The sequence below is a fragment of the Phalaenopsis equestris genome, unplaced genomic scaffold, assembly GCF_001263595.1.
Source record: "Phalaenopsis equestris unplaced genomic scaffold, ASM126359v1 Scaffold000287, whole genome shotgun sequence".
In the NCBI taxonomy this organism is placed as follows: Eukaryota; Viridiplantae; Streptophyta; class Magnoliopsida; order Asparagales; family Orchidaceae; genus Phalaenopsis; species Phalaenopsis equestris.
This window is the reverse complement of record NW_018164729.1, coordinates 1652924-1664912: the sequence shown is the minus strand read 5'-3', so window position 1 is coordinate 1664912 and position 11989 is coordinate 1652924. Positions and strand designations below refer to the sequence as shown.

Genomic DNA, 11989 nt, shown 5'->3' with positions numbered 1-11989 from the left:
AAATTTGATGATGAGATACGTATATTGATCTTGTTGACTTCATTGTCAAATAGCTGAGAAGCAATGAGGATGACTGTTAGCAACTCTGCAGGTAAATATAAACTGAAATATGTTATTCGTGATTTGATTTTAGCTAAGGAGGTGTGCTGGAAAGATTTTTGCGAGACTTCGGGTTCAAGTTCAACATTAAATGTTGATTTCAAATATAGATCACATAACAGGAACAAAAACAGAGAAAGATCAAAATCAAAGCATAGATGCAGGAATAAGTCAAGGCCTGGTCAGAAAAAAACTTGTTGGAACTATGAAAAAACTGGTCACATAAAGAGGAACTGCATAAAACCCATAAAGGCAGAAAATGATAGAGAAAATATGGTAACTGAAAAAACACAAGATGCACTACTGCTAGTAGTTCATAGTTATATTAATGACTAGATACTGGATTCCAGAGCTTCTTTCCATACAACATTCCATCAAGAATTAATGCAAAATCATATTGTAAGTAACTTTAGGAAAGTATATTTGGCAGATGGAGAAGCTTTGAATGTGGTAGGAATTGAAGACATTAACATTGCACTTCCAAACAAGAACAGAAGATATGTCCAAAAAGTCAGACACATTCCTCAACTGAAGAAGAACCTCTTTTCTGTTGAGTAGCTTGATGAGTGTGGACATTCAATAATATTCTCAGATAGCACCTGTAAGGTTATTAAAGGAGCACTGATACTGGCTCGAGGTAAGAAAACATGTACTTTGTATATGACTACTGGTTTAATTAATAGTGTTGATACTACTGTTGCAAAGAGCATAGTAGAGTTTTGGCATTGTAGACTTGGCCACATGAGTCAGAAGGGTATGAAGGAACTTTAGTCTAGAGGCAAGTTACCAGAACTGAAGTCAGTTGATCTCAACATGTGTGAGAGTTGCATTATGGGGAAACATAGGAATGTTAGTTTCTTGAAAAGTGGCACAAAGATGTGTGAGGACATTCTCCAGTGACATCTCATTAAGGCTCTCATTACTATGTCACGTTTATTGATGATTGTAGCAGAAATGTATGGGTTTATTCCTTGAAGCATAAATCTAATGTATTTAATGTGTTTAAGACTTGGAAGGCCATGGTTGAGACATATAAAGACTAAAAGATGAAATGTTTGAGGTTTGATAATGGTGGTGAGTACATTGAAGACAATTTCAAGGAGTATTGTGCAGCTAAGGGCATCGAAATAAAGAATACAATTCCAGGAACACCACAACAAATTGGTGTTGCAGAGTGCATGAAAATAACCATTAATGAGCGGGCTAGAAGCATGAGATTGCACGCTGGACTGCCACCTATTTTCTGGGCAGAAGCTGTTAGCATTGTAGTTTACTTGATCGACAGGGGGTCATCCGTTCCACTACATTGTGAATTGTCTGAGGAGATCCAGAGTGGGAAAGAGGTCAAATTTTCTGACCTTAAAACTTTTGGTTGTCTTTCATATGTTCTCATTAATCCTGATGCTCGTAGTAAGCTTGAGACTAATTCAAAGAAGTGTTTTTTCATTGGTTATGGAGACGAGACATTTGATTTTTGTTTCTGGGATGATCAGGGTCGAAAGATCATGAAGAGTAGGAACATGATTTTCATTGAGAAGATTATAGAACAAGTCTAGTACAGTTTCTGAAACAACACTGCATGAATCTGAGTTGGTAAGGTTTGATGATTTATCAGAGGTCACAGTACAAGACAGAGATGCAAGTGATAAGGAGAGTGTGTCCGGGACACCCATTCCTATGTTCCACAGTCAGTTTCAGAGAAGTCTACCCTTATAGCCGCAGTTCACAGGTCAGAAAGGACTAGACATTCTCCACAGCGTTACTCTCCAACTTTGAACTAAATTATGATAACAGATGCTGGAGAACCTAAGAGTTTTGAAGAAACATTGCAAGATGAAAATTCGAGCAAGTGGGAGTTTGCCATAAAAGAGGAGATGGATTCTCTGTTAGAAAATCAGACTTGGGAGTTGACAAAACTTCTATTAGAAAAAAAACATTTCACAATAAGTGGGTGTACCGGGTGAAGACTGAGCATGATGGCGGTAAGAGATACAAAGCTAGACTTGTTGTAAGAGGCTTTCAACAAAAAACATTGTATTGGTTATTCCGAGATTTTCTCTCCTATGATGAAGCTCACAACCATCAGAATGTTACTGTCTATGGTGGCTATTGAAGATCTCTTCCTTGGAGCAGCTAGATGTGAAAACAATCTTTCTTCATGGAGACCCTGAAGAAGACATCTACATGCACCAACCTAGGGGATTTGTGGTACAGGTAAAAGAAGATTTCATTTGTAGACTAAAGAAGAGCTTATATGACTTGAAACAAACTCCTAGATAAGGTAAAAGAAATTTGATAATTCATTCACAATGTATGGTACAACAGATGTCAGACAGATCATTGCTGTTATGTCAAACATTTTGATAATTCCTATATTATTCTACTATTATATGTGGATGACATGCTTATTGTAGGGGCTAATATTGATGAGATCAATAACCCAAAGGAGCAGATGTCAGAGCACTTTACAATGAAAAATTTGAGAGCTGCGAAGCAAATACTTGGCATGATAATTGTCAGAGATAAAGTCAAAAGCACGTTGAGACTCTTTCGGGCTGAATATGTGAAAAAGGAACTTAGCAGGTTCAACATGTATAAGTCAAACCAGTTGACACACCTTTGGGCTGTCATTTCAGACTCAACAAGAATCAGTTGCCCAAGTCAGAGGAGGAACGTGACCACATGAGTAAAATTCCTTATGCTTCAGCTATTGGTTCACTTATGTATGTTATGGTTTGTACCAGAACGGATATTGCACATGCAAAGGGACTTGTTAGCAAATACACAAGTAATCCTAGAAAGAACATTGATAAGCTGTGAAGTGAATCTTGAGATACCTAAGAGACTCTTCAAAAACGTGCTTGTGTTTTTTAAGAAAATTTTAGAGGTACAGGGCTATGTTGATGTTAATCTTGATGGAGACATTGATACCAGAAGCACTAAGGGCTATATTTTCACACTTGGATGCACCGCAGTGTCATGGGCTCTAATCTGCAGAAGACAGTTTTTTTTATCTACTACAGAAACTGAGTATATAGCAGTGTCAGATGCTACAAAGGAGATGATATAACTACATGACTTCTTGAAAGAATTGGGCAAAAAAAATCAGAAGGGCATTCTCTACGGTGATAGTCGGAACGCCATACTCATTGCAAGAAATTCAATATTTCAGTCCATGACCAAACACACTCATATGAAATATCTCTTCATACCTCCATATAAGTCAAAAACTAAATTTGAGGAATAGCAATAATATCTCGCCTAAACCCTACCTAGGTCCACCCCTGATTATCACGACCATAGGATTTTTTTTCATTATTTAAATACAAAAAGTAAAGTTTTTAAACTTAATTATCACTATTGTCTTTTCATAAAAGAAAATTATTATTAAATTTTCATCGATTGGGGATGAGATTTTTAACATTTTGCAAATATCCAACCCAATAATATTATAATTTCAAATCTCAGCTGATGAGATGATGCTCGAAGCAGGCCTACAAAAAAATAAAAAATCAAAAAAAAATTAGAATCTTGCAAGAAAATATGCTCCTAATAATAGCTCTGGATTTTCATTAATAATCCCTCAATTTCTTCTGTGATAACCAATATTTCAAATCAGTAACTCGATAAAACAATATTTGTGTAAATTATCTTGTTATTTGTGTGCATTATCTTGCTATTTAATTTAATTAGCATATATTTAAATATTTACTTCTAAATCGTCCATGGCATCCCTACAGAAGCAATCAAAGAAGCATCAGAAAGTCAAAATCCACAATCTATTAATTACAGATTCAGTTCCATCCACAGTAAGACAGCCATACTAGTTCTTGAATTTGCAGAATAAAATTTACAGTGCTAATAATCTCAGGCTTTTGCTTCAAGAATAATTGAAGAATATGGAGCCATACTATACACAGATCCATTGACCAGCACTCCTTCAGCCACAAAATCTTCTGGGGATCCAAAGTTTGTGTCTACCTGCAAATAGTGTAATATTTAGGAGTGAAATATGTAAAATATAAAGTTTAGAGTGTTATATATGTAAAATATAAATGAAGGATCTTACCACTCTATACCAACGCCTCCCATTTGGTGGTGAAGGAACTTTACTTTCAGTGTAGTGGTCATGCGCATTGAAAGCAACATAGATATCTCTGAATTTATCATCATGGAGCCTGAGGAAAAAGGATATTTACATATCTAACATCTTAAGTTTAATATTTACATGTGTAAGACTCGAATCAATAACATCACGTCAAAAACATGGTATTAGTCAATAGGTTTTTACATACATACCATGGAATTCTATGCATATACATATCTAACAACTAAACATCAATTTTTATATATAAACCTCCTTTCTTATGCATAAAAATAACTGAATACACCTTTTTATGCATGGGTGCGGTGGCATATATGTAAAAATTATATGCATGAGAATTCTATGGTATATATGTAAATCTTCAGAATAACTATTATAAAGTGAAATTCATGTTTTACTTGCATGATAACCCAAGTGTTATACGTGTACACAGCAAATTAAAGTGTTAGAAATATACATACATAAATTGAGTAATATATACAAAAAAAAAATGTATTAGGAGATATGAAAAAGCAGCAGTTTAATCGTTCTGGAAATAGCAGGAATAAATTTCACTCACGTTTGTGTAATATATACATAAAAAAAATGTATTAGGAGAAATATAAAAAAGCAGCAATTTAATCGTTCTAGAAATAGCAGGAATAAATTTCACTCACGTGAAAGCTAGGCATCTGCTTTCCGGATTGTCCCAGTGGTCCTCGTGCCATATCACATCATTCTGCACATGTTCAGTTCAATTAAGATTAAATTAAAACCATTCAATTCCGTCAGGCATTCGACATTTCCTCAAAGTTATCCCTTCAATCTGCTGGTTTATTGATTTATCAGTAGATTTACGTACATACCACTCAATTCCTATATATTTACATATCTAAAAGTGTCAAAAAAAAAAAATAAAAAAACTCGTTATTCGCAAATAATTCGTGTTCGGTTCATCAAATGAATTCATGTTCGATTCGTTCGATAAATAAACGGGACGAACGTAAACAAATTTTTTTCATTCGGTTAATTAAAGGAACCAAACACGAATAGTGATGCGTTTGATTGCGTTCGAATCGTTATTGTTCGAAATATAAAATAATTTAAAATAATTATATATAAAAAATGTATGATAATTTAAAAAAATTAAATTTTATAAATTATAATATATAATAAATTAATAATAATAATATATTAATATACTATATTATAATATACAACATAAGTTATATATAATATATATATATATATATTGAAAGCCCAAAAAGGCATATATATATATATTAAAGAGGTCAAACTGATTCGTCATTAGCGAACAACTCGTGTTCAGCTCGTTCGTTAAGAAACAAACACGAACAATTTCGAACACGAACTTATTTCAAACAAACCGAACACGAACACAAGCTTTGTTCGTTTACCCCTAGCCCCACAAACTACAAAATTTTACATTAATTACACATTACCTAAGACTGAAAAAGGTGTAATTCACCTTTTTAAAATTAAAATGATTGAAATTTTTATGTGAAATGAGATTTGGGTGGTATAAATGTAACATAGAATTTAGAAGTTAGGTGTGTAAACACATAGGAATTGAGTGCTATGTATGTAAAATGCCCCTTTTTTTAAGGGGCTCGCAGTTTTCTACTTATCTGGCCGCTCAATAAATGTAATGTGCTGCACGTGGCTTCAATGTAGGATACGAGCGAATAAAGAAAAACAGAGCACTTACATACATACCACCCAATTCTTAAGCATTTATATATCCAAAACCAAAACTTTACTTTTTTTTACATTTGTAGCACCTAAAATTTTTATCTCACAACAAAAATATCATTATTTGAACTTTTAAAAGGTTAAATACACTTTTCATACATAGGTAAAAGGTGGCACAAATGTAAAATTGAAGTTTAGGCGTTAGATATGTAAATACATAAGAATTGAGTGGTATGTATGCAAATTCTCCAAAAAAAAAAAGAGGCATTTACATACATATCACCCCATATCACCCAATTCTTATCTATGAACATATCAACCATCAAGTCTTCAATTTTTACATATGGACCACCTGATTCCTATGTTTTTAGCAGTGGTTTACAGGTAAAAATTGAAGTTTAGTTGGTTGATATGTTAATACATAGGAATTGATTGGTAAGTATGTAAATCTCTCAAAATAAATAAAAAATATAAAAAAAAAGTTCCGTACTCATTATAATGAAGAGTTGAATAAAGTTGCAGCTAAAACAACATTATAATAGGGAATCTTAATATAACCTTTAAGAAAAATAAAGGCTGATTTACCTTTTCAAGAAATCGATCACATTTTAGTATAGGATGCGTGTGGCGGAACTTAATCATCTCTGAGAAAAATCGAAAAAGATTGTCTCTTTTTGCATTTAACTGTTCCAGAAAAAAAAAAAAAAAAAAAACATTATATTCCATACTTTCCTAACATAAAAACGAACAAACAAAAAAAAGAAGACATTTTGCACCTCTCCCCATTGAAAATGATTGATGGAAGTGTCGTGTCCGTAACTATTATTATTTCCATATCTTGTATGCCCATATTCATCACCCATGAACATCATTGGTGTTCCCTGCAAAAATAGAGATGTAAAATGTAAATAGGAAAACATTTGGGCTGTTTGTATTAGGAGTGTAGAGTATCCCACATGCATGGGTTTTTGAAGTTATAATTCTTTGGTTAGGAAAAAAAAATAAACCTGGAGTAACATATTGAACACCTCATGTAAATCTCTTCAACATGCTATTCATGTATAAATATTTATTAATAAACCTTACAAACATTGTAAACAATTTTCAGTACAGGATGGCTAAAACAAGAAATTAATTTAGAAAATCTATGAAAAGTTAAAATAAGGCTATAAGAAAACTTATTTGCACAACTTAAAATTCTTGCAAAAATAATATGAAGAACAAAATAAATAGAACATTGGCCACCTATAGCTACCTGAGAGATCATTAATGCAACATGGAAGTTCTTCATTTGTCGCACACGCAGATTTCTGATAGTAATATCATCCGTTTCACCTACAAAGGCCACATGTATGCAACTTAATCAAAATATCATTATCAGCCATTAATTAATTACATTGGTTTTTCCTATTTATCGATTTGTCAAAGTAATATTATCAAACATAACTATTGAAATCATCCCTGGCAGTGGAATTAGACCACCGATAAATAACTGGACTTCCAAATGTATTCGAATCAGTTTAACAATTTATGATGCCAAAAGGTTTCTGCAATATGGCTTCACATTTAAGCTTATGGAAGACTTCACAATTTTTACGAACTGTCTCTCGATAGAAATGAATGACATTCGTTACAAAGAAAGGCTTGTGCATTTCGATGCATTTCATGAGTAGTAGAATGCATAGTTTCACTTGATTGAAATCTGCAAGTTTAAACTTTAAATACAATACTAAACCATCTATCCACTTCAAACTAATAAGAATAGTGTCATATTTAACTGATTATAGATAGTTTAATCAAAATCACATAAGAAAAAAGCATAAAGAGTGTTTTGGATTGCAAAAGAATAAATTTGCACTTTTAAAGCTTAGCTTCTTCCAAATCAACCTATGTCAATATGCATTTTAATTGGGATGCCTAGAGCATGTATATGTGATGACTTTTACCTAAAATAATTCAGGGATGACTATATTAGACTCCATTAATATGGGCTAAAATAGTCCACACTCTCTTTTAAAGGGAGGAATGTATCAGCCCAAAAGAGTTTTAAGGGTTTGTTTAGGGCAGTTGTAGCCTTTAGAAGAAGCAACTGTGAATTGCAACAGAAGAAACTGTTTTTCAAAAAGCTGCGGTGACTATTACAAATTTATTTTATTTTCAAAAAATCAGACCGTAACTTTCAGACAGTCACCACACTTTAATGGCGGTTGAAAAAAACAACCTTCTATTACAAAAATTTCTAAAAAGTAGCAAGAAAATAGTTCCCCAAATAAAAATGTGATGGCGGTCTAAAAAACAAGGCTAACAAAAAACCGTCCAAAACAGACCCTAATTTAGTATTTTTATAGGCCCTGGGACTAAAATCTGTAAATAATTAGTGTGCCATTTTGCCACTTCTATAAAAAGTTAACACAAACGAAAATGCTATAGAGAAAAAAATTTATTTGTTATAAAAAGATTTCATTCTTATGGAAGAATTAAAGCATTCCTTTTCTCAAAAAAATTGATGCACTTTATTTTCATAACTAAGTTTCATCATAAAATAAGCTTGAAATTGAAGTGTTGAACCACTTTTTTTTTATCGTACTTGATAGTACTAAAAAATCATTTCCTTTCATTCCAGATGTTCCAAATACTTGAAAGCTACAGAATGACCCAGAAATCATTAGCATTATCTACAATTGAGAGGTCAATTTTACATAAAAAAAGTGATGAAAACACATCCCCAAAATTTTATCCCATAAAAGTGGACTTTGATATTCAACACTTGAATTGGTTGTGCTCCGTAGTTGAAAAATATGTTTCACAATATCAAATTATAAAAAGGGTATATCACTGTACAAATGTACGAAATTCTTCTTAAAAAACATTTCATTTACACTCTCAAATATGGCTAGACTACTTAGCCAAAGAAAATACAACTTAAAAGCATAGCGAGTCACTATTCTAGCTTCAAATAGTTTGTTTGAGTCACAAGTTTTCAAAAACACACGTGTCGACGAACTTATAATGCATACTTCACTATTTTTTTTTGATGAAATGGATAAACTTGAATAGAAACTATGCATCAAGCTGTTACAGAAAAAGAATAGGACCAAAATGAAATACCTTCAAATCCACAGTTCCAACTAAAATTATCATTGCATCCATCCTTTCCATCTTCACCATTAGCATCATTATGCTACATGAAAGTAACATTAAAAAGCATCATTGATGATAATACATGTGCCCTTATTCTGAGTAATATATATTTTTCCTCCTTTCAAGTGTTAACTAAATGACTATATATAGGCATTTAAGGTTTTAGGTGAATACCTTGACATTGTATGAAACAAGATCGTACAGTGTGAAACCATCATGAGCGATGACAAAATTGATGCTATGATAAGGCTTGCGGCGATTTACCTGTTGAAAAATTTTCCCATAATAGTCGTGTTTAAATAATGTGTGAACTGCAATTTCTAAGCATAACATTAATCCTGTATTAAAAAAAAAAAAGTAAAATTTACATTCATGGCACAAATTTCCTATTTATTTACATATGCATATGTATATACATGACACTTTGGTGCTTTAGATCTTTGCATGAAAGAGTGCTATTTTGTTGAAAAATTAGGGTGAAGAAAGACGGTAATCGACACAAATCCAAAAGAACACAGAGATTTAACGAGGTTCGTCAAAAGATGCTTACGTCTTCGGGAACAGAGTGGCAAATTTCTTTTAATATTCAGAAAAGAGATTACAGATATCAGAGATAACACCTAGGGTTACATACAAACCTATTTATAACCCTAGAAAACTCTAGATTACAATATGTAATTACCAAATTACCCCTGTACCTCACCACAACCCACATAAAGAAACTCCCCTGATTTGGACAGAATTTTCCGCTCCGCTCCAGAATCTATCCCTTTATGGTAAATGAGTCATATCTAACAAATCTCCACCTTGGCGAATATCCAACCCCTTGGGAGAAATACGTCATGGAGTTTCTTACAAACTAGAAGTGGGTTGGGCCATCATGCTTCTCTAGCAACTACAAGCATTCAACAAGTTCAAGCAATGCAAGAACTTGTTGATAGTAACTGACTTGGTCAACATATCAGCTGCATTCTCATCAGTATGAACCTTTTGCAACAATATCTCACCAGAAGCAATCAATTCTCTGATATTGTAATACCTAACATCAATGTGCTTGGTTCTCGCATAGTACACTTGGTTCTTAGCCAAATAAATAGCACAATGACTGTCACAATGCAATTGAACTCCACCTTGCTCAACGCCCAGTTCATTTACTAAACCAACAAGCCATAAGACTTCTTTTGCAGCTTCAGCTACTGTCATGTACTCAACTTCAGTTGTAGATAATGTCACAATAGACTAAATTGTTAATTTCCAACATATAGGCCCTCCACCAAGAGTAAACACATACCCAATTGTAGACATTCTGCCATCCAAATCACCAGCATAGTCAGAATCAACGTACCCTACAACTGAAGGATCATCCTGCTTACTGCCAAAAATAATTTCATGTCCTACAATACCCTTCAGATAACTGAAAATCCACGTGACTGCTTCTCAATGTCGCCTTCCACGTTTAGCCGTGTATTTACAGACATGACTAACAACATGAGCCAAATAAAGACGAGTACATACCAATGCATACATCAAACAACCAACTGTACTGGCATATGAAACATTTCCATGACTTCGATTTCTGTATCTGTCTTAGAACACTGTTTTAAAGAAAACTTAAAATGATTTGCCAATGGAGTGCTCACAGACTTTGCTTTGCTCATCTCAAACTTGTCTAGTACTTTTTCAACATATTCTCGTTGAGATAAACATAATCGTCTTGAGTCTCTATCTCGATGAATCTCCATTCCATGAATCTTCTTCGTAAAATCCAAGTCTTTCATGTCAAATTTCTGGCTCAATAAAACTTTCAAACCACGAACATCATTCATATTTTTTGTAGCAATCAGTATATCAGCAACATACAATAACAGAAAAATAATAGGACGATTATCAAGGCTCTTCACATAAACACAACAATCATACTCACATCTATTATAGTCAATCTGAATCATGCAGGAGTCAAACCGCTTGTACTATTATCTTGGAGACTGTTTCAACCCATACACCCATTTCTTTAATCTGCAAACCAGATGCTCCTGTCTAGATTGAGTGAATCCTTCTGGTTGCTCCATGTAAATCTGCTCCTCCACAGGGTTGGGCCTTTATTTCTTCAGGCGTAACGAGATCCAAAGAATTTTTTGCAAATACAAATCTCAAATGGCTACTAATGCAAGCACTGCCCTGATTGAAGTATGTCTGACCACAGGAGAAAAGATTTCATCATAATCACCACCTTCTGCTGTGAAAATCCCTTTGCTACCAGTCGAGCCTTGAACTTTTCCCCTTCTTTTTCTGATACTGATGGTTTTCTTTTGTACACCTGTTGACCTCATTTTTAGTGAGGTCTAGTCTTCCTCTTAGGGTTTAGGATCTAGCCTTAGGGATCTCCCTTTGACTATCTTAGAACCTTAGAAGTGGTGCCCGCCTCGTTTTAATTTGACCTACTTCCGTCCTCTTTTGTGGTTCCAAGTGTGTGGTATCGACTTCTAGCATTTAGAAGGGTGAAACCAACATGAGGAAACCCAAAAGGGATCCCTATAGGACCTTTTTGAGCCTTAGGGTGGCCTTCTGCACAATTCGCACTCCCGCGCGCACAAACTTCGCAATTCGGAGAGCCAACACGTCCGATCGCCATAATTCACATCGCTTGCACTGTTACCCGTCGAAGACTCGAATGAAATTTTTGAAACAATCGATCGCGGGTCAATATTTTTGTGAAATTTGAATTTCGACGCGTTTTTGACCCGACCGTCGACGACGTCGTCCGAGCGACCCCGGATGACGAAACGGACTGCGCCAACGCGTCCGGAACGTCAATTTTGCCTAGGGAGGACACCTATTTTGTCGCATCGTCGTGCGCGGGTAAAATGTGTTTTAATTTATATATATATATATATATATTTATATGTATATATATATTTATATATATGTTAGGTTAAGCATTTTTTCTCGTTT

The 11989-nt window shown here is 34.0% G+C and overlaps 1 protein-coding gene across 1 annotated transcript in view; it reads right to left on the bottom strand.

Annotated features, from left to right (window-relative positions):
• Nucleotides 1-3859: 3859 nt before the first annotated feature.
• Nucleotides 3860-11989, bottom strand: part of LOC110025087 (isoamylase 3, chloroplastic) — a 92627-nt gene continuing 84497 nt past the window's right edge. The window contains exons 17-24 of the mRNA XM_020725355.1: nt 9212-9301; nt 9005-9077; nt 7152-7231; nt 6673-6777; nt 6482-6580; nt 4861-4922; nt 4169-4277; nt 3860-4080 (exon numbers count right to left, since the gene is read on the bottom strand). Coding sequence (XP_020581014.1) covers nt 3967-4080; nt 4169-4277; nt 4861-4922; nt 6482-6580; nt 6673-6777; nt 7152-7231; nt 9005-9077; nt 9212-9301 — 732 coding nt within the window. The 3' untranslated portion in view covers nt 3860-3966. The remainder of the gene's footprint in view (nt 4081-4168; nt 4278-4860; nt 4923-6481; nt 6581-6672; nt 6778-7151; nt 7232-9004; nt 9078-9211; nt 9302-11989) is intronic.